The sequence below is a fragment of the Musca domestica genome, unplaced genomic scaffold (genome assembly GCF_030504385.1).
Source record: "Musca domestica strain aabys unplaced genomic scaffold, Musca_domestica.polishedcontigs.V.1.1 33, whole genome shotgun sequence".
NCBI classification, from domain to species: domain Eukaryota; kingdom Metazoa; phylum Arthropoda; class Insecta; order Diptera; family Muscidae; genus Musca; species Musca domestica.
The window spans coordinates 6,994,218-7,017,755 of record NW_026712312.1 but is presented as its reverse complement, the minus strand read 5'-3'; the positions used below and the strand labels follow the sequence as shown (position 1 = coordinate 7,017,755).

The 23,538-nt window shown below is 39.2% G+C and overlaps 1 protein-coding gene across 1 annotated transcript in view; it reads left to right on the top strand.

Annotated features, from left to right (window-relative positions):
• Positions 1-23,538, top strand: part of LOC101892436 (uncharacterized) — an 85,259-nt gene that overhangs the window by 26,278 nt on the left and 35,443 nt on the right. The window contains exons 15-19 of the mRNA XM_059125279.1: positions 5,764-6,508; positions 11,366-12,358; positions 15,660-15,836; positions 18,068-18,525; positions 21,837-21,939. Of these exons, the coding sequence (XP_058981262.1) occupies positions 5,764-6,508; positions 11,366-12,358; positions 15,660-15,836; positions 18,068-18,525; positions 21,837-21,939 (2,476 nt within the window). The remainder of the gene's footprint in view (positions 1-5,763; positions 6,509-11,365; positions 12,359-15,659; positions 15,837-18,067; positions 18,526-21,836; positions 21,940-23,538) is intronic.

Here is a 23,538-nt window from a genome sequence, read left to right as displayed (position 1 = left end):
TGTATCCCTTGGGTCCGTGTCGTAAAGAACTCTCGGAAGACTTCGGCTTTCTCGAATTAACCCTCTGTGGAGTGTGAATCCCTTGGGTCCCCATCGTTAAATTTTCGGAAGACTTCGGTTCGTGTCTTTAAACCCGCGAGAGACTTCGGTTTTCTTGAATTAACCCTCTGTGGAGTGTGTATCCCCTGGGTCCCCGTCGTTGAATTCTCGGGAGGCTTCGGTTTATTTACATTAACCCTCTGAGGAGTGTGTATCCCTTGGGTCCGTGTCGTTAATTCCTCGGATGATCTCGTTTCTCCATTATTAACCCTCTGTGGAGTACGTATCCCGCTGGGTCCGACTCTTTGGACTTTCGGAACTTCGTTTCTCTGTTATTAACCCTCTGTGGAGTGCGTATCCCTTAGGTCCGTGTCGTTCACTTCTCGGAAGATCTCAGCCCTCCATTATTAACCCTCTGTGGAGTACGTATCCCTCTGGGTCTCGACGCTTTAGATTTTCGAAAGACTTCTTTTTCCCTCTTATTAACCCTCCGAGGAGTCCGTATCCCCTGGGACCCGTAGCTAATACCCCTGTAAGGCCTTATTTTGAACTTAAATCCATCGAAGGGTCCGGTGCCCCGTGGACCCCTGTCGCTAATACTCTCGTTAGCCCTTGTCTTTTGGACTTTAACCCTCTGCGGAGTCCATAAGCCGCAGGGTCCCCCCGATCTTGCTGGCTTTGCCTATCGTTGGCTTCGCCTATTGAGTCGGAAGAGTGAATCTGGAGTACTTATCCAGGTCTCCGTCGAATATTGTTGGAAAAAGGGAAGATACCAAGAACTCCGGAGACGACACCAGAGCCCTCATTGGCCATATCAACGGGAGTACTGATCCAGGTCTCCTGCGATTACGGGAACGGAAGAAGGAGCCAGTCAGCTAGAGGATTTATCCAGGACATCTCTAACGTAGGAAGAGAAGACAACCCGTACGGAGATTCTACTTCATAGATGCAACATAGAGTTTTATAATCAGCACCATATCCGCCAATAAAGCCGCAATTTGACTAAAAACCAAAACCAAACTGTGTTATCACTCTCTCGGTCACTCAATATAAATTTCTGTGACGAACTCCGGCCCCTTGCAAGCTTACCCCAGCAACCGGAGGAAATTCGTCGTTACAGTGGCGCCCGAGCAGGGACATGAGAGAGTGAAGCCGGCTTTAAGGATTGTTAAGATTATAATCTCCCAGAGAGTCACGGCAATAGTAAGATGCCGGCTACGTTGCGTGTGTCCTGGGCCTACACCCTGAGGAAGGAAGACCTACTGGCCTACTTAGAAGAGTTTGATTGTCAAACCACCGGTACCGTCGAGGAACTACGCAGGCGTTTTGGTCTACTATTGGGTGAAGAACACGAACCAGAACGACTCGAGCGACTTCTGGAATTGCAAGAACGACACGAAAAGGTGTCTCCCAACCCAGAGGCGAAGTATCTTACCCCCATAAAAACGCCGGCTATTGTATTGCCGGAACCTACGCCGTCGCAGATGGAGGGGAGGGTTGGCCGTAGCGATACAAAGAAACGACCAAATCCTCGACCTAGTACTTCGGATACTACCGCTGCACCCTCAGGAGAGATGATGAGGGACGCCAGGGCATTAGCGGAACAGGTCCGAAAGTGGGGTATAAGTTACGATGGCTCGCGCGGTCCACTCGAGTTCGTGGAACGACTGGAAGAGCTGGCTCGTATGTATGAGGTGCATCTGAACGACATGCCCCGAATGATGCCCGAGGTATTGCGGGACAACGCCCTGATTTGGTTTCGCGCCAATAACCAACACTGGCAGGAGTGGAAGTCATTCCGCGAGGACTTCTTACGATTTTTCTTACCGGCTCGTTACTTTGAACAGTTGGAAGACGAGATTAGAAAAAGGAAGCAGAAACCCCGGGAGACCTTCAAAGCCTACACCCTTAGCATGCAGAACCTCATGCGACATACGAGCTATGACAATGATCAGAAATTGGAACGAATCTTCCGCAACGCCCTCCCGGAATATTTATGGTATATCCGACGCCGGGACTTCCATACTCTTAAAGACCTGCTCGAAATGGCAGAGGATCTGGAAAGTTTGCCACCTGGGACAGGTCCTGTTAGGGAGCAACACCGTCTGTTAGATCCTGTAGAAAACGTTGAGCCGGATTCTCGCATTGACCCTAGGACAGCTTGCCGACGCTGTGGACGGAGTGGTCATTTCGCGGCACAATGTAAGAACCCACAGTTACTATTTTGCTGGGATTGTGGTCAACAGGGAGTCCGAACAATAGACTGCTGCCGATCTGCTTCGGGAAACTACAACCGGATGCGCCAGAGAAGAGGGGAGGCGGGTCCGATGAAGTAAAGGAGTGCCCTCTATCACAAACCTCACTACATGTCGAAACAACCAGGCTGGTGGCAACCATAATACTCGCGGGCGAACGGGTACCAGCTACAGTCGACACCGGAGCCACCAGCAATTTTATTAGCGAGAAGTTGAGGGATTCGCTGCAACCCAAACTCCAGAGCGTACCATATGCTGCGACGGTCACTTTAGCCGACGGATCCCAAAGACAAATTCTGGAGGCTGCCGACGCAACCATTGTGTTTGGGTCGCGGAAACTGCAGTTACGCTTCCTTGTAATGCCTGATGCTACCGAGGAATTACTTCTGGGACTGGATTTCTTAACCAAAGGCGAAGCCCGTCTCACCTGCGCTGGACTTACTTGTAATTTCGGAGTTTCGCGGAAAACACACCATCACCGAACTATGATAACATCGTTGGCGGCCAATGAACCAATTGTCGAGGGAAGCAAAACCCCTGGGCACAGGACGATACCATAATGTCGAACACTCCACAACCCCAACGTACCAAAGCCTATTACAAACAACAATGGCAATTGATGGACTCGATGAAGCCTTGTTCGGTTCAGCTTACCAGACTAAGCGAAAAGCAAATTGACCACGCTTTGGTAGTCGGTGGAAAGGCAGACTCACCTCACCAACCAGTTAATGGGGCGACTACAGTCTGTCGGCCTATGACCAGCTTGATTTCCAAACCAATTAAGCGATCCTCGTCAGCTAATCTGTCGCTTAAGTCGGCCAAAAGTACTCCAGCACCCAAGCCCACAACGAAATCAGCCGAGAAGATATTTATGGTCTGCCCGCCAAGCACAAACCAACCCAAAAGACATGTTGCGAAGGCCTCAACATCCAAACCAACTAGGCGGCAGCCACTTATCAAGCCAAATCCTTCCCTTCCGAAGCCAATACAGATGGTTGTTGATACAATCGTCATATCATCTGATGATGAGCCGAAAACGCCGCCGCGCAGACCGCCGCCAGTGCAGGACAACCCTATCACGCCCCCTCCATTTGTATCACCCTTATCAACAACCGGTGACGTGGGTACCGACCTGCCGCCTACTCCCGGCCGCAGTCTATTTCTGGAATTTGGAGTGCCTACAACATCCAGTCGATGCGCGTCGGATTCCGATTCGGAGCCACAGGCTCCCAGGATAAATCGGAGGTTGGAGAGTTCACGAGGTGAAGGGGGGTCCAGGCTTCCAAGGACAGTCGTCAGCGGAAGGGGAGGTAGTGTGATGACGAAAGTCGCCCTCTCGTTTTCGCCACAACAATATTATGAATTGTTAAATAAATTAAATTTTTCAAATCATTAATAATAAAATGAATTCCCAAAACTTATTCAACTACCCCCATACTTGTTTAACAAGAAAAGTTCTAATAATTCGCCGGCCGTTAAGTTCAATGACCGATCATTTCAAGGCCACATAATTACAACATAGCCAATGACAGGCAAAGAAGAAAAAGCGACAAATACGCAAAATATGCACAAACAACTTACAAGCATTACAACGACGGTAACTGCATATCAGCAAACGACACTAACAATGCTGAATGTGAAAGTGATGTTTGGTCAACCAATGGTAAGTGCGTTGGTGGAGTTTAATAGAAGTCGTTACAGTTATCCCCACTAACAAAGAACATTGGCAGAAGACGGCAGTGGGGAATAACAACAACGAAAGGTATGTTTATTTTCCTATAAAAGGGAAAGTTAAATTAGAAAAGGGGATCAGTGAGTCATCTAAGCGAGAACAGCTAACAAGTGCGCGAATTCAAATAAACGTGAGAACGAAGCAAGTCATAGCCAGGTGAGTCAGAGTAGTGATCCCCATATCCTCCCGAACGAGTGGTGTTTATATCCCTTCGGTGTCCTTCGCGAAATTTTGATTAGAGCTAGTTGTGCCCGACTCGTTTAGTAACCCTCTGTGGAGTTGGTATCCTTTGGGCCCGTATCGTTAAATCATCGGAAGATTTCGGCTTTCTTAAATTAACCCTCTGTGGAGTGTGTATCCCTTGGGCCCCCGTCGTTAAGTTCTCGGGAGACTTCGGTTTTCTTACATTAACCCTCTGTGGAGTGTGTACCCCCTTGGGTCCATGTTGTAGAAAACTCTCGGAAGACTTCGGTTTTCTCAAATTAACCCTCTGTGGGGTGTGTATCCCTTGGGTCCGTGTCGTAAAGAACTCTCGGAAGACTTCGGCTTTCTCGAATTAACCCTCTGTGGAGTGTGAATCCCTTGGGTCCCCATCGTTAAATTTTCGGAAGACTTCGGTTCGTGTCTTTAAACCCGCGAGAGACTTCGGTTTTCTTGAATTAACCCTCTGTGGAGTGTGTATCCCCTGGGTCCCCGTCGTTGAATTCTCGGGAGGCTTCGGTTTATTTACATTAACCCTCTGAGGAGTGTGTATCCCTTGGGTCCGTGTCGTTAATTCCTCGGATGATCTCGTTTCTCCATTATTAACCCTCTGTGGAGTACGTATCCCGCTGGGTCCGACTCTTTGGACTTTCGGAACTTCGTTTCTCTGTTATTAACCCTCTGTGGAGTGCGTATCCCTTAGGTCCGTGTCGTTCACTTCTCGGAAGATCTCAGCCCTCCATTATTAACCCTCTGTGGAGTACGTATCCCTCTGGGTCTCGACGCTTTAGATTTTCGAAAGACTTCTTTTTCCCTCTTATTAACCCTCCGAGGAGTCCGTATCCCCTGGGACCCGTAGCTAATACCCCTGTAAGGCCTTATTTTGAACTTAAATCCATCGAAGGGTCCGGTGCCCCGTGGACCCCTGTCGCTAATACTCTCGTTAGCCCTTGTCTTTTGGACTTTAACCCTCTGCGGAGTCCATAAGCCGCAGGGTCCCCCCGATCTTGCTGGCTTTGCCTATCGTTGGCTTCGCCTATTGAGTCGGAAGAGTGAATCTGGAGTACTTATCCAGGTCTCCGTCGAATATTGTTGGAAAAAGGGAAGATACCAAGAACTCCGGAGACGACACCAGAGCCCTCATTGGCCATATCAACGGGAGTACTGATCCAGGTCTCCTGCGATTACGGGAACGGAAGAAGGAGCCAGTCAGCTAGAGGATTTATCCAGGACATCTCTAACGTAGGAAGAGAAGACAACCCGTACGGAGATTCTACTTCATAGATGCAACATAGAGTTTTATAATCAGCACCATATCCGCCAATAAAGCCGCAATTTGACTAAAAACCAAAACCAAACTGTGTTATCACTCTCTCGGTCACTCAATATAAATTTCTGTGACGAACTCCGGCCCCTTGCAAGCTTACCCCAGCAACCGGAGGAAATTCGTCGTTACAATTTTCAAAAGCTCGTTTATACATATAGAAAACATAAAGATAATTGTTTAATGCTTTGGTACATTTCTTTTCATTTTAGCAATGGCTTGATTATTGTCACCCCAATGATACGTTTCTTGATTAAGCTGTCGTCAAAGAACGAACGTAATCTAATAACAATACCAAAAATAATCAGCATTACCAACAATTTATTGGCCAACTATAGCATACGAGATGTGGCTGTGCGGGCCCTGAAAACATTAACCTATGAAATATTCCTTATGACCTTACCCGATCATCGTCCCGATAGTGATGGTAGTTCGTTGCGTCCGGGACAGGGTACGGCTGCTGTCGATGACCCCAATTCATTGGCTGCCATTACCGAAAATCTGCTAACACTCAACGATGAACTTGACACACAGAAAGAAGTCATTTTGGGGATGTTGGAGAAATTCATTGAATCCCAAGATTGCCAACAACTTTTCTGCTTACTATTGCTAATTGAGCAATTGCAACAGCTTACAATGTCCAATGTAGGTGGAAATATCATGACAACAAAAGAACAAAAACTGCCATCTTATGACAATATTGAAGTAGATGGTGCTGGTGTCGGGGGTAGTGGTAGAGGCAATGCCCGGCAACGTCATGAACAAAAGACAACAAAATGTTTGCCAAATCTCGATACGGTCTGTAATATGATATGCCAGTCAATATATACAAATCGTTTGTGCATACAAGACTGGCACACATACCGCCTGCTGGATACATTCTTTAAAAACAATGGCAAATATCTGTTGGGTAATAGCAGAGAATTTATGGCATTATTGAAATACATCATTGAGGCGGTAAGTTCCTATTATGAAAGTATGAAAATTGTTGATATTTTTCGATATAAGACAGAATAAATTGACATTGAAAGGGACTTATGTTGATAAATTTTAGAGCAATGATATGCATATCGTGTGTGTTGATATTTTGTGCAATATTACAATTATTAAAATGCAAAAAATGTTTTTAAATATATATCGAAATATGTTAATTCCGATGGTATTATAAAATCAGGCATTTAAGAGCAGATTAAGATATTAATAAATGAAATAAAATTTGGACCAAATAGGAAATTTCATACAGTACTTTTATGCTAACACTCAACGATGAACTTGACACACAGAAAGAAGTCATTTTGGGGATGTTGGAGAAATTCATTGAATCCCAAGATTGCCAACAACTTTTCTGCTTACTATTGCTAATTGAGCAATTGCAACAGCTTACAATGTCCAATGTAGGTGGAAATATCATGACAACAAAAGAACAAAAACTGCCATCTTATGACAATATTGAAGTAGATGGTGCTGGTGTCGGGGGTAGTGGTAGAGGCAATGCCCGGCAACGTCATGAACAAAAGACAACAAAATGTTTGCCAAATCTCGATACGGTCTGTAATATGATATGCCAGTCAATATATACAAATCGTTTGTGCATACAAGACTGGCACACATACCGCCTGCTGGATACATTCTTTAAAAACAATGGCAAATATCTGTTGGGTAATAGCAGAGAATTTATGGCATTATTGAAATACATCATTGAGGCGGTAAGTTCCTATTATGAAAGTATGAAAATTGTTGATATTTTTCGATATAAGACAGAATAAATTGACATTGAAAGGGACTTATGTTGATAAATTTTAGAGCAATGATATGCATATCGTGTGTGTTGATATTTTGTGCAATATTACAATTATTAAAATGCAAAAAATGTTTTTAAATATATATCGAAATATGTTAATTCCGATGGTATTATAAAATCAGGCATTTAAGAGCAGATTAAGATATTAATAAATGAAATAAAATTTGGACCAAATAGGAAATTTCATACAGTACTTTTAAAAATTTTGGCCCTTTGAGCGCCTTTCTATGCAAATGATTTAGTTATGAGATATTTCTGTGATCTAAGTTTATGGAAATGGAAACAACCCCTATTTGCATATATGCGGGCGAACATGGTTATATTAACCATAAACCTTTTAAAACGGTTTCGAATATTTTTAACCGAAGAGGGTTATGCGTGCAAAGGTATTGGTATCCAAATTTGTTTATTTTGCCATGTTTACGTTAGAACATATTGTAGTGTTAACCTACTTTAAGAGGATTTATTTGAAGTATAAGTTATGGATATGACAATATTAATCCAAATCCAGTGGGTTAACCCTTTTATGTGTAAACGTACAGTTACTATTTAACCTTAAACTAACGAGGTAGTGGCAAATTTTACCCTCCACGTTTTGTAAAATTCTCTTTTCTATTGCGATGAATAAAAGCCACATAGCTAGAGAGGCTGTACAGGGTGAGTTGAGAAAACTGCAACCAACTTCACACTGCTGTTATTTATAAGCCACTCGTCCGTCAGCTGTTAAAATTATTCCAGTGACAGCTTATTATATTGTTTACAAGCGTACAAAATCATTCTGGTGAGAATTTTCCAAAAAATCGTGATAGTGTGATCTCTTTATATTTGGCTGGAAAATCACAAGTGACTAACGTTAGAGCACTCCAGCATTTAAATGTGAATAAATCTTTTTGTGTCTTGTACCATTGCTCATTATCTTGATACTGGTAGAGAAGCCCGTGCCTCATTGAAATAACGGTTTTAGACCCTAGGTATCTTTTGGCCAAATCCGTTTTAGGCCATTGGGAGTCGAGCTGTCTGGCTGGCTGATGCACAAGATAACTATCCGATTTGATCCAAACTTGGTACATTGTAATATTATTGTCTAAACTAGATCGAGTTCGAAGATGGGCAACATCGGTCCACTCCAGCTGGTACCTCTCACACAAAATGTCAACATTTTCAAAGAAAATAATTTACTGTACAGAAAGAGAAAGAAAAGCTCGATTTTGCTCCAACTTTGCAAATTCTAATATTTGCATTAGTTCTAGGTCAGGTGCGAAAATGGACAGTATCTCTTCACTCCATCAAGTATCTTCCCCACAGAGGGTCAACATTTGCGATAATTATAATTCCTATAAGATGTGATGTGAGTGTCCGATTTCCTTCAAATTACACACACCACAATACTTTTTATTAGCCCAAGGTCTGGTGTGAAGATGGATTATGTCGGACCACTTCTTGTATTACTTCCCCCACAAAGGGTCAACATTTTGAATATCCATTTTAAATTAACATCCGATTCCATTCAGACTTGGCACATCTCAATATTTCTATTAACACAAGATCCGTTATAAAGATGGTACAGATCAGACCTTTTCTGCTGTTACCTCTTCCTCATAGGGTTCAATATTTTGAAAAACAAAGGGTTCAAAGAAAGCTAAATTAGCATCCAATTCTCTTCAAATTTCACATAGACAAGATATGTTGTGAAGATGATATATATCTGCGAAGCCCTTCTGGTACCCACACCAAATTTTACCCTCCACGTTTTGTAAAATTCTCTTTTCTATTGCGATGAATAAAAGCCACATAGCTAGAGAGGCTGTACAGGGTGAGTTGAGAAAACTGCAACCAACTTCACACTGCTGTTATTTATAAGCCACTCGTCCGTCAGCTGTTAAAATTATTCCAGTGACAGCTTATTATATTGTTTACAAGCGTACAAAATCATTCTGGTGAGAATTTTCCAAAAAATCGTGATAGTGTGATCTCTTTATATTTGGCTGGAAAATCACAAGTGACTAACGTTAGAGCACTCCAGCATTTAAATGTGAATAAATCTTTTTGTGTCTTGTACCATTGCTCATTATCTTGATACTGGTAGAGAAGCCCGTGCCTCATTGAAATAACGGTTTTAGACCCTAGGTATCTTTTGGCCAAATCCGTTTTAGGCCATTGGGAGTCGAGCTGTCTGGCTGGCTGATGCACAAGATAACTATCCGATTTGATCCAAACTTGGTACATTGTAATATTATTGTCTAAACTAGATCGAGTTCGAAGATGGGCAACATCGGTCCACTCCAGCTGGTACCTCTCACACAAAATGTCAACATTTTCAAAGAAAATAATTTACTGTACAGAAAGAGAAAGAAAAGCTCGATTTTGCTCCAACTTTGCAAATTCTAATATTTGCATTAGTTCTAGGTCAGGTGCGAAAATGGACAGTATCTCTTCACTCCATCAAGTATCTTCCCCACAGAGGGTCAACATTTGCGATAATTATAATTCCTATAAGATGTGATGTGAGTGTCCGATTTCCTTCAAATTACACACACCACAATACTTTTTATTAGCCCAAGGTCTGGTGTGAAGATGGATTATGTCGGACCACTTCTTGTATTACTTCCCCCACAAAGGGTCAACATTTTGAATATCCATTTAGGTTATAAAACACGAAATTAACATCCGATTCCATTCAGACTTGGCACATCTCAATATTTCTATTAACACAAGATCCGTTATAAAGATGGTACAGATCAGACCTTTTCTGCTGTTACCTCTTCCTCATAGGGTTCAATATTTTGAAAAACAAAGGGTTCAAAGAAAGCTAAATTAGCATCCAATTCTCTTCAAATTTCACATAGACAAGATATGTTGTGAAGATGATATATATCTGCGAAGCCCTTCTGGTACCCACACCCATAAAGGGTTACAATTTTCTTGTTCCCTCGAACTAATTTATCAGAAAATTGCTCAAAAATGCAGAGTTTCAATGATTCAATAAATAAATTACATGTCTGTTTTAAAATGGGTAGTTTGTGACTCGATGTCTTCATTCTTTTATTTATTTTTTATAAACGTTTTCCTGCAATCGTTTAGAATATATATTTTACAAAGTTTTATTTCCAATTCAAATTCGACCCATAAATATACAACATAACAAATGTATGTATGCATACATACATACAAACTAGATTTAACTTTGAAATAATTACAAATGTAAACATTTTCCACACTTTTATCATGGCTAACAATGGTGAAAATGTGCACTTTTTGTGTAAAATCACATTGCACTCATCAGCACACACATAGTACGTACATCGTTACCTACCTTGTAATACAAAATTGTATCACAAAAATTTTTCAAAAAAAAAAGTTATGGACTTTTTAACTCTTTCTAACGATCAAACTTTTTATGTTTTCCCATTAATATTTTGTATTCCATTGCATTTTGTTTATTTCATGTTGCATCATGATGGTCTGTCGGTCGTTTGCTGAATCTCTCTCTTCGTGTGTGTCTCCTACCATCATTTTTAATGGTGGCACCTCAACTTTGAACAACTTTTCTTTTTTGGAATACTGCCTGCCTGCGGTCTACTTCCTGCCTGCTTGGTTGGCTTGTTGATGGGCCATGGAATACACATTGGACTGTTTATGTGTCTGTGAATGGTTGACAACATCACTTGTTGTTGCTGTTGTTGGGATAATGCCTTATTTTGCCAACATCAACTGCAAATGCAACAATAAACAATAACAACACCAACAATTCCTTTCGCATACAAACACCCTCTACCCTCCATTTTGCTGTTGATGACGATGGTCCTGCAATGCTAAACAAAACAATATTGGTGTTCGGCTGATGCTATGGGCAATGGTGGAACACAAATACATACATGCACATGCTCATGGCTCGGCTCCGGCTCTCTATATAAAATAAAAACAACAATAACTTGCGATAACACGGTATCTGTTATTTGCCTAACACGAATAAAACACAACTACTACAACAATAACAAATGTGAACCAAAAAGGATGTTACAAACTTTAGTGATTTATCGTATGCAACGATTATCCTGTCGAATGTAATCCTCAAAACCGAGGAAATTTATTTAGTAAATCACATAAAGCTCTATTTGAAAAATCACCCAACTACAGTGGAAAAGTTGAAGCGAAAGCAACAGCAACGCCAGCAAACCGCTAACACCGTCAGTGTCGGTTCTCAGCAGCAACAACATCAACAACAACAGAAACATCAGCCGTGGCTACCGGATGTTGGCCATGATAAACCCTCAACATCATCAGCAGCTCGAGCTGCCGCAGCCGCTGCCTTCTCCGCCAGCAGCTCACCATCACCATCATCATCATCAACATCCTCGTCAGCGTATAATTCAAGTGGCCTAAACGAGTACAACTACTTCCCAACCGTTTTATGTGACGTCCTATTCGAATGTCTTCAAACACTGGCCGAGCATCGTCGAAACTCAAATTCGTACAGCCATCCGTTTAGCAGCCAATATTGTCGACTAGTTGGTAATTTTGTTAAAGTTTTGAACAAACTTTGCTCGAACACACGTTCGGATGATTTTCTACTTGTTTCCATGCGTTCCATTCTAAATGGCTGTGAATCGAGATTGTTAAATGAATACCATAATTTGTTGATGATGTACTCGACACAAGGCTGTCCTCCCAATGCGACGTGTTGTGCCCAACTTTCTGGCTCTACGTCTATGTCGTCTGCAACGATGGGAAATTCTACAGGAATTTCAATGAGTGGCGGTGGCAGCGGTGGCGGGGGAGGTGCCGGTGGGGGTGGTGTGGCTTCCTCTTTATCATTAGCAATAAACGATGCTGCTGCCACAGCCATGGTTGATAATGTCATGTTGCAGCTACAATTGGAATTGTTTCAGTTGTTAAAATCTGTTGGTGTTTTGGATACATTGGCCTTGTTGCAACGTCTGCAATCCAATGACATTTCACATCACGTTCGACGTGCTCTCTTAAATAAGATTTGCCAACAAAGTGTGGTAAGTAGATTTTTTTTATCGTACTAATAATAGCTATTACTGTTGATGTAAATTATAGAGAGAAAGAGAGTAGGTGTGACAAATTGAAATTGAAATTGGTTGGATATATTTGTAGGTATTTCCCTTGTCGGATTAATGAAATTGTATACAGACGGGAGTAGCTAAATATTACTCGCGTATGCAATGCATAATTTTTGAGGCTTAAATCGAATTTCTTCAAATAATGGGATATGCTTACAACGTTCCACCCCACAATCGTCAATTCAAGTAATAACAAATCATATGATGATCATGATTTTAAGATAAATAACACCTAAGGACATAGAAAGCCTATCTAAGTTCTAAATTACTAAGAAAACAATAGGTGTGTTCCAGAATATGCCATATAGTACTATATTACACTAGTTTTAAAAATTTATACTTAAACAGAAAGCTTAGTAAAACTTATGGACAAAATGAAGAGAGACAAATATGTCATTCTCTTTTACTATATCTACTCGCTGAATTTGGTTGAAAGAAATATTGGAGCTTGATTGCCAGCATCTAATTTGCTGAAATGTAGTTTTCGTACTTTTTAAAGTAAAGCAGTTATCTCAGGGCGAATATGACATTTCTCTTTTTTACTGGTTTTATCAATAAACAAGTAAAACAGTATCAGTCGGTTTTGCCGACAGATGTATACCCCCAGCCATGAATTATGATTAATCAATCTGTTGACCCTTTATGGGGGAGGTTCCAAAGCAGTTGGCCAATATTCACCAATTCGAATCTGACCTAAGACTGATAAAAATATTACAACGGGCTAGATTTGGACTATATCGACTACTTCCTATACTTTATAATGTGGAAATATGCGTGAGGTAACAGATATAGCGGACCGAAGAATTCCATTTTCATACATTCTTCATATAATACAGATAAAAATATTGGAATTTGCCAAATTTTGGAACATTTATATCCAATTTAATGAGAAATCATAAATTCCGATTAATAATTTATTCATATCAGATTTCTGTTTAAGAGAAATAGTTAGGTATATCAAGTTGTAAAGAATCGCCGACTTGTTTCGCAAGTTATGACAGATAAAAGTATTGGAAATTGTGATTCTATGAGGGTTAGGTACCAAAAGGGGCTCGCAGATATATATCATCTTCACAACATCTTTATAACATATCTTGTGTTGATTGAAATATTGAAATGTACCAAGCCTCAATGGAATCGGATGTTAATTTCCCGTTTTATGAGCTTCATGGATACTCAAAATTTTAACCCTTTGTAGGGGAGGTACCATAAGGGGTGGACCGATATATTCCGTCTTCACATCAGACCTTGGGCTAATAAGAACATTTTGACTTGTGTAATTTGAAGAGAACCCAGTGCTTATTTCGGATTTTATGATCGTTTTGGTTATTCAAAGTTTAACACTTTGCAAGGGAGCTACCAAAAGGAATCGTCCGATCTCTACCATATTTATAACATATCTAATGTTGATGGAAATATTGAAATGTACCAAGTCTGAATGGAATCGGATGTTAATTTCCCGTTTTATAAGCTTCATGGATACTCAAAATTTTGACCCTTTCTGGGGGAGATGCCAGAAGAGGTGGACCAATACATTCCATCTTGACACCAGACCTTGGGCTAATAAAAACATTGTGATGTGTGTAATTTGAAGAGAACCGGATGATTATTTCGGATTTTGACCCTTTGTGGGGAAGGTACCAGAAGGAATGGCCCCATCTCTAACATATTTTTAACAGAGCTTGTGTTAATGAGTTGTGCCAAGTCTGAATCGGATATTAGTCTGAATCGGATGTTAATTTCGTGTTTTATGAGCTTAATTTATATACAAAAGTTTGACCCTTTGTGGGGAAGGTACCAGAAGGAGTGGACCGATATATTCCATCTTCACACCAGACCTTAGGTTAATAAAAATATTGTGATGTGTGTAATTTGAAGACAGTCGGACTTTTACATCACATTTTATAAGAGTTATAATTATTCCATTTTCGCACCTGACCTAGCATTAAGATTTGCAAAGTTGGAACAAAATCGGATTATGCTTTCGCTTTCTGTGCAGCAAATTATTTTCTTTGAAAATTTTGACATTTTGTGTGGGAGGTACCAGAAGGAGTGGACCCATATTGCCCATCTCCGAATTCGATCTAAGTTGGACAATAATATTAATATGTACCAAATTTTGATCAAATCGGATACTCCCTTCGAGAGTTATCGTGCGCAGCAGTCAGACGGACAGAAGGACACGGCTAGATTGACTCCAAATGTCCTGAAACGTATTTGGTCCAAAGAGACGTATTTCGATGAGGCACGTTTTGGCCGTATCAAATGATATATACTCTCTCTAGCCATATGGCTGAGGGCATTAAAACAAAATTACACCTGGGGGCATATTAAGCCTACCCATGTTGCTGATTACTAAGTATCTATTATACTAAACTCAATGCATAATGCATTCCCTATATTTGTATAATGATTGGACTCGAAAAAAGAAAATGTTAGATTTTTCATTTAATTTAAAGAATTTTGTTAGATATAGAATTTTTAGTTCACTTTTTTATCGTCATACAGCAACAGGTTGTTAAAATGTTCGACAAAATATAGAAATATGGGTCCAGTGCAATTAAATTTTCTTTCTTTTCTTTGAAATGCCCTACCTTATTAACATATCACATTTAATATCATAGCTCCAGATGGATTTATGAATAGGACAACAATCCTTGTACAGCACCTGTTTAACTTCCCTTTCAAATTCTTCAAACATGGAAATTGACCCTAATTGCACTTACAACTTTATTAGCAACAAATCAAACAGACATAAATTAATGATACAGTGCAGCAGCACATTAACGTCAGCAGCAATAGTGTATCTAAAAATATCCTGTAGTATAGTCCTAACATAGATGCTGCTGCTGTTGTTGTTGTTGCATATCCTTTAGAACACTAATGAGTTGTGCTTTATTTAAAAGCACATTAAATGATTCGAAATCAATCTACAAAATCCCTTCCACAGAACCTTATGGACACGACATCAGTATCAGCACAACATCCCGATTAGTTAAAATGTTTGGATGCACTTTAAACAAAACTACCTGTAGGTCTGGGGTCTGGGAGTGAGATTTATGTTTACATCTGAAGTTGTGTGTTTTTTTTTTTCTTATTTCTTCTACTCCTTTCTCTGTTGTTCCTTTCATTAATTAGTTTCAATATAAACTTAAAAACTCATTTAATGTACCTGCTCTTGTTTTATTCCTGTTTTCTTTCATCCTCTTACACCATATAGCCGCATGCCACGATGGAATGGAACCTGCAACAAGTGCAGCAGTTGTTCAATGGCAATTTTCTGAATATTTTAATTGTTGAACAATTTGCATTCGTCTGCAATTTATGTGAAGTGGACGAGGAGTTTTGTGCGCTGTTCCAGTCAACGGTTCTAACGAACATTGGAGTGCTCAATAAGGTTGGTATATTTGTGTGTGTGTGCGTACCCGCCATTTTTAATTCCAATGGCTTTTGTATTTATGTATTGCTGTATTGTTATGGTAATGATAATGTTATCCTTTATATTGACATTGATATTTGACCATAATATATTTTAAAAGGCTCCAGATATTTTGGGTGATAAAAAAATATAGATTTAAAAAATTTGGATTATTTTGGGATCAACTTTGAAAATGGTCGTACAAAATGACGCCAGACAACTTGAAATATAGATTTTCGAAGATATGATATACATGAGAAAAATAAAATATATGAGTGATTCGTTCAGTAATTCAGAGCAATTCAGACCAACAAATGCAAAGTAATTTTCTATTTGTTATGCTTGCCCTATGCCCTCGTGTCATATGCCTCTGAATAGGCAAAATCGTTATCATCTACGTAAACTGTCTGGTCGAACCTGAACCCTATCCTACAGTAGAAGTTAAAGCATTATAAACAAAAAAGAACGATCTGTTTAATATTTTCCTTACAACTTGACTTCTTTTACATTTTTACATAACTCGAATTGGATTTTTTGAATATAGGATTATTTTTTTTATAAAATTTTCCTTGTGACAGGAAAATCTGATGTTTCTTAAAGTATATTAAAGCAAACATTAGTTTAACAAAGTTAGTTCTCAGCAATCACTACTTTTTCAAAATTTTAGTTTGGTTCCATTTGTCTGGAATCAAATGTTTTAAATACAGCGTGAGATGAAGAAACTGCAACCAAACTCAGACTGCTATCATTTCTAAGCCACTCATCCGACAGCTGTTAAAATTATTCCAGTGAGAGCTCATTATATTGTTTACAAGCGTACAAAAGCATTTTGGTGAGAATTTTCCAGAAAAAAAGTTATTCGTGCGGAATTCAAGCGTGATAGTGTGATTTCTTTATATTTGGCTGGAAAACCACAAGTGGCTATTGTTAGAGCACTCCAGCATTTAAATGTGAATAAATCTTTTTGTGTCTCGTACCATCGCTCGTTACCGTGATGATGGTTACGTAGCCCGACGTCAAGGAAGTGGACGGAATAAAACAGCAACATCAGCAGAAATGGTTCGAAAAATAAAAAAGCGACTTGATCGAAATCCGCGTCACAGTGGTGGAAAAATGCTCGTAAGCTGAGCATATCGCAATATTTCATTCGGTAAATATTTTAAAATGAGCTCGGGGTAAAGGCATTGAAATTCCAAAAAGTGCAAGAACTTACACCGCAACAGAAAGAAAATAGACTCAAAAGAGCTAAATAATTGCTTCGCTTGGCCGAAAGTAGTGAACTGCCGAATTTAGTTTTCTCCGATGAGAAAACATTCGTTGTCCAACAGTTTGTAAACAAACAAAATGATCGTCTTTACTTGCCAAAGAGGTCAGCTGAAAATGTGCACGTTCGGTTGGCTACCAGAACTCAAGCGGCCATGGTGATGGTGTGGGCCGCCATAACAGCCGATAGACGCTCTCCGCTCGTAATTATCGACCGTGGCATCAGAATAAATGCCGAATATTATTGCGAAAATATTCTGGAGGGTGTATAAAAGCCTTGGGCACGCAAACATTTTGACCGCAGACCTTGGACATTCCAACAGGACTCAGCACCATCGCACTCAGCACAGTTACAAAATGAGGTTCCTCGCTTTATTTCCAGCTCACAAAGGCCACCAAAATCTCCGGATTCCAATCCGTTGGACTATTGTGTCAGGAGTATTTTGGAAAGCAAGGTTGACACTAAAAAATACCAAAGTGTCGATTAACTTAAGCAAGCGCTTCGCCGGGATTGGGCCAAAATACCGCAGAGCAACATTCGGACAGCGTGTGACGGTTTCATTGGCCATTTTAAGGCCATAATTCGTGCCAATGGTGACCAATTCGAACAAATCTAAACTTTTTCTAAAATTTGATGCTATTTCCGACATTTTTTGTTTTCATTCAATAAAATTTAAAAAAATGTAAAAATTATGGCGTTTAATTTTTTGCAGTTTTTTATCTCACCCTGTAGGCCCGTAATGGAAAATGGAGGCACATAGAAACGACAATGCATAGTGTTTTGTGTTTTTTTTTTCAAATATTCGAACTGGGTTTTTTCATTTGAATTCTTCTTTTACATACCTAAACAGGCTCTTAAATATATGTGCCTCTTTATTTTCTAGCCATTTACCAATTACATTTCATGAATTAATATTTCTCTAATTTTTTCTCTTTACTTCCCACAGCATTCAATTATATATCTGTTGCGTCTGGTGGAGAATCTGTGCAAGAAAACGGAAGAATGTTCCATTCTACGATTTGCTAAATGTTTGCAAATTTTAAATAAACTATACAGTTTTGTTGTAATGTCATCATCCGCATCATCGTTATCTTCGTCTTCTTCTTCGTCAGCGTCAGCATCTTCAGTTGACAAACGGCCACTTCAATTACAAATTGAGCGTTTAGCTCGACATTTGATCGTTAATTCGTCCGATACTTACGATAAAAATGCTATTTACGATACATTTGTCCATTTAATCGAAGAAGACGAAGAACAGCAACAATTGTTGACGACTACCTCAAAGGAAGGAACTGCCGCATCATCGTTAACAACATCAGCTGGAGCGGCAGCAGATGAAACAGCATCGTCGTCATCCTCATCGTCCTACCACTTTAACTCAAGTGAACATTTGCAATTTATGATGTAAGTCAATTACACTTTGATTCTATTTCTATGAAAGCATCAAACGGCTTTTGGAATACAGTATCCAGTAGAAGGAAATATTACCGTTTATGGGATCACATATTTATTCAAAGAGTTTCCAAAAAATGAGCAAAGATCTGAGTTGGAAACATCTGTAAATTTATATGGTTTGGAAAAAGAAAGTGTTAAATGCGAATTATTTTCATATTTATGTGACTTATTGATCAGATAAATCCCATCCTCATTAGAACTAATTATATCAAGGTTCGGGGAATGTTATTTTAATGAGGTGCATTTGGAAAATTCAGAACCACATGGGCTCGATGTTCAAAACTACTTCATAAGGTATTGTTTTCTGAAGAGTTGATATATTGATATTCGTCCAACAGGTGATTGGAAATTGGCGAATTTTAAAAGAACAAGTAAAATAGTATCAGTCGGTTTTTGCCGACAGATGTATACCCCAGCCTTGATTTATGATTATTCAAACTGTTGACCCTTTAGAGGGTAGGTTTCGCAGCAGTCGGACAATGTTGACCAATTCGTATCTGACCTAAAAATATTACAACGTGCCAGATTTGGACTATATCCTCTACTTCCTATATTTTATATGAAATATGTGCAAATTTTTGGAAAATGTGGAAATATGCGTAAGGTAACATATATAGCGTACCGCAGTTTTCTATTTTCATACCAGAAGGGGTTGACAGACAACATATCTTGCTTTAGCAAAAATGTATGGATGTGTGAAATTTGAAGAGAGTAGGATGCTTATTTCGCTTTCTTTGAGCGTTTTGTTTTTTAAAAATCTTGAACCCTATGTGGGGGAGTGGTCCTATCTCTACCATCTTTATAAGAGACCTTGTGTTAATGGAAATATTGAGATGTACCAAGTCTGAATGGAATCGGATGTTAATTTAGCGTTTTATGAGCTTTTGACTTTGGTCCTTTGTGGGGAGGTGCCAGAAGGTGTTGACCGATACATGCCATATTCACAGCAAATCTTGTGTTAGTAGAAATAATGGGATATATGAAATATGAAGTGAACCGGAATCTTATTTCGGATTTTAGAACAGTTTTGGTTATTCAAACTTTGACCCTTTGTGGGGGAGGTACTAGAAGGAATGGCCCGATCGCTACTATCTTTATAACAGACCTTGTGTTGATGGATATATTCAGATGTTCCACGTGTGAATAGAATCTGATAATTTCGCGTTTTATTATCTTCATAGATATTCAAAATGTTGACCCTTTGTATACCTAATGGATTTGACCGATTTATCCCACCATCACACCAGACCTTGGGTTGGTAAAAATATTGTGATGTGTGTAATATGAAGAGAATCGGAGACTTATTTCGAATTTTATAAACGTTTTAGTTATTAAATATTTTTACCTTTGTGTTGGTGGGGGGAGGTTTGGGTTGGAGCCGTATCAGAAGAAGTGGTCCGATATCCATATTGATACTCAAAAATTAGATCCTTTGGGGGGAAGATAGTAGAAGGAGTGGACCGATATATCCCATTTTCACACTACACCTTGGGTTAATGAAAATATTACAATGTGCTCGGACTTTTACATCACATTTTACAAGAGTTATAATTATTCAAAATGTTGACCCTTTGTGGAGGAGGTACTTGATAGAGTGGACCGATATTGTCCATTTTCGTACCTGACCAAACACTGACGCTAATATTAGGATTTGCAAAGTTGATGCAAAATCGGATTATGGTTTATCTTTCTGTGCAGAAAAAAAAATATTTTTTTTTTTGAAAATTTCGACCATTTGTGGAGGTTGTACCAGAAGGAGTGGACCGATATTCCATCTTAACACTTGACCTTAGGTTGACGTAAATATTGGGATGTGTGAAATTTGAAGACAATCGGACACTTACATCACATTTTATAAGAGTTGTAATTATTCAAAATTTTGATCCTTTGAAGGGGAGGTACTTGATGGAGTGGACCGATGTCGTCCATTTTCGCACTTCACCTAGCACTGACGCAAATATTAGGATTAGCAAAGTTGGAGCAAAATCGGATTATCCTTTCTCTTTCTGTGCTGTAAAGTATTTTCTTTGAAAAATTCGAGCTTTTGTGAGGTACCAGAAAGAGTGGTCCGATATTGCCCATCTCCGAATTCGATCTAAGTTTGATAATAATATTACGATGTACCGAATTTGCATCAAATCGGATACTCCCTTCGAGAGTTACCGTGCGAACCAGCCAGCCAGACAAACAGATGGGCATCGCTAGATCGACTCCAAATATCCTGAAACAGATTTGGTCCAAGACTCCAAAACCGTTATTTCGATGAGACACGTTTTGGCCGCATCACATGATATTTATCCTCTCTGAGGGTATAACTAGTATGGCTAAGGGTATAAAAAAAATTCTAGTCTAAGTCTAGTTTTTTGAAAAGAATGAATCAGATATTAAATGAATATGAAATTTATTTTTTTTGAATGTCGGATGTAATCCCTATTTGAATTCGATTCTAGTTAAAAAGAAATGTTCAGTGAAATTTACAATTTTTGGAAGTTTGACCAAAGTTTAACTATTCTAGAATAGTCCATTTCCGAGCTAGTTTTGGGGTATTTATGAATAATTGGATTTGTTAAAATGTCAGGGAGATATCCAAATGAAGAAAAGTACCAGAATAAGTTTATAGGCAAAAATATACCTTCGAACCTGGAGTTTACATCCAGCACATATACAATTTTAACTTCTAAATTCGATGCACACACAAAGCGGTACTAGTCTTTAATAATGAGTTATAGAGTTTGGTTACATCTACCGATTCACAACCCTGCGTATACGCTATATAGGAGTTACTACGATATCTTTACAAAAATTGGTTTATTTTCTATTCTTTTAGAATTTTTATTTCTTTCTTGATACTGTATTCAAAGCTTAGCACTTAGCTGTAGTTATATTTATTTATATTGTATTTAAGTATCCGTTCTTTGGCCTCACTCGCTGTGTGTCTGTGTCTGTGTTTGGGTTTTTGTATTCAACTATTTATTGAGTGCTATTATTAGGATGCATACTTATATATTTGTCTTTGTGTGTCAGTTTGAATGGATGAGAAACCTTTTTATGTTTGTTCAAGTGAAACTTTCTTTCTCTTTCTGTTATTATAATTTCAATTTTAGAATTGTATATTTTCTTGGAAAAAAATTTCCTCACCGGAATGATGAGATGAGGAGGTTGGGTGGGGAGGTAGCTACGGGGTTCCTTTTAGATTTTCTTCTCTCTTTCGATTTATTTGATTTTTCATTTAATGTTCGTGTCTCTCTTTTGTGTTACAGCTTAAATGATTTGGAAAATTCTTGTGAGCTAAACGATGATGATGGCACTCCTCCGTTGGGAAGTGGTTCCAATATTGTTGACGAGAAATGGATATTTAATCAGGTGAGTAAAAGAGTAATTCCCATTGTCGCAATAATTCTTTGTCTTTGTCTTTGTCTTTGTCGTTTGAAGGATGGGAGGGGGAGGTAAACTGAAATTGTAAGAAAAGTGGTTTGGTATTCGGTCCCATAATTAAGGCCAAGACAAGGCGAGCACTAATTTCTGTTACTATTTGCAATTAGTTGTGTGACCTTGTCTAATGAACATGCGCCCCTTTTTAAAACATGTTCAAGCTGCCAGTAAATTTATTTATAAATTTCTCTTTCATGCGTTTTGTGTTTGTTGTTCTGCAAACATTTTTTTTATCTCAGCACAGATCTTTTGCTGAAATGCTTCGAAACGACCACATGTGCGTATACATGCTGCTGTGAAATTAATATTGAAATTAATATCACTCATACGCAGTTGCATTGGCAGACAAACGGAAAAGTGCCAACTCTCCTCAATGTGCACAATTTGTTCTCAATCGAATAATCATCCATTTGATATGCATGCACATGTTTTGCACATTGCTATTGAATTTTCTGTGCCCCCACATGGAAATGGCATGATGCTTCGTGTCATTCCATTCAGTTAAGAGTCGACACTCTACACTTCAAACGTGGTGTGATATGGACACAGCTGTTTACATTGGCATTTTACGATTGAAAATCTTATCCCCATTTGGTATAATTATATCCTCAGTTATAGCTATATCATTTGACCTTAGGTCTCTTTGGACCACATCCGTTTCAGGACATTTGGGGTCGATCTAGCGATGTCCGTCCATCTGTCTGTCTGTCTGGCTGCAGTGCACCTTAACTTTCGAAGGGAGTATCTGATTTGATCCAATATATTGGTCCATTCCTTCTGGTAACTCCCACACAAAATGTCAAAACTTTCAAAGAAAATAATTTACTGCTCAGAAAGTGTATGGATAATCCGATTTTGCTCCAACTTTGCGAATCCTAATATTTTCAATAGTGCTAGGTTAGGTGAGAAAATGGAAAATATCGGTCCACTCCATCAAGTACCTTCTCCACAAAGGATCAAAATTTTGAATAATTATAACTCTTATAAAATGAGATGTAAGTGTCCGATTATCTTCAAATTACACACGTCACGAGTTTTTCAGAGGTCTGTATTTGAGTGATATTGAAAAATACATTACGGAGGATTTTTTCCTACTCCCTGCCCGAACTCGATTAGAGAAATAAATTACTCGAATTTCGAACATTTCGGAGACATGATTCTTTGCTATGTTCCGATTTGTCATCCCAGTCTTCCGAAATGTTTTCTCACTTTCGATATTAGATTAATGGATATGATTCAAATTTGATGTTCGCCCTCGAGCGTGTTTCGTGCTCGAACGAGTTTTTTTGGAGTTTTTTTTCCTACTCCCTGTTTGAACTCGAGAAGACACAAAACTCGCTCGAATTTCCAGCATTTCGGAGATATGGTTTTTTGATATATCCCGATTTGTCTTCCGATAAGGATCGCCCTCACCTTTGATTTCTTCATTTAGGCACTTCGATTCGACCAGAACGAGTTTTGCGGAGGTTTTTTTTCCTACTCCCTGTTCGAACTCGAGAAGAGACAAAACTCGCTCGAATTTCAAGCAAT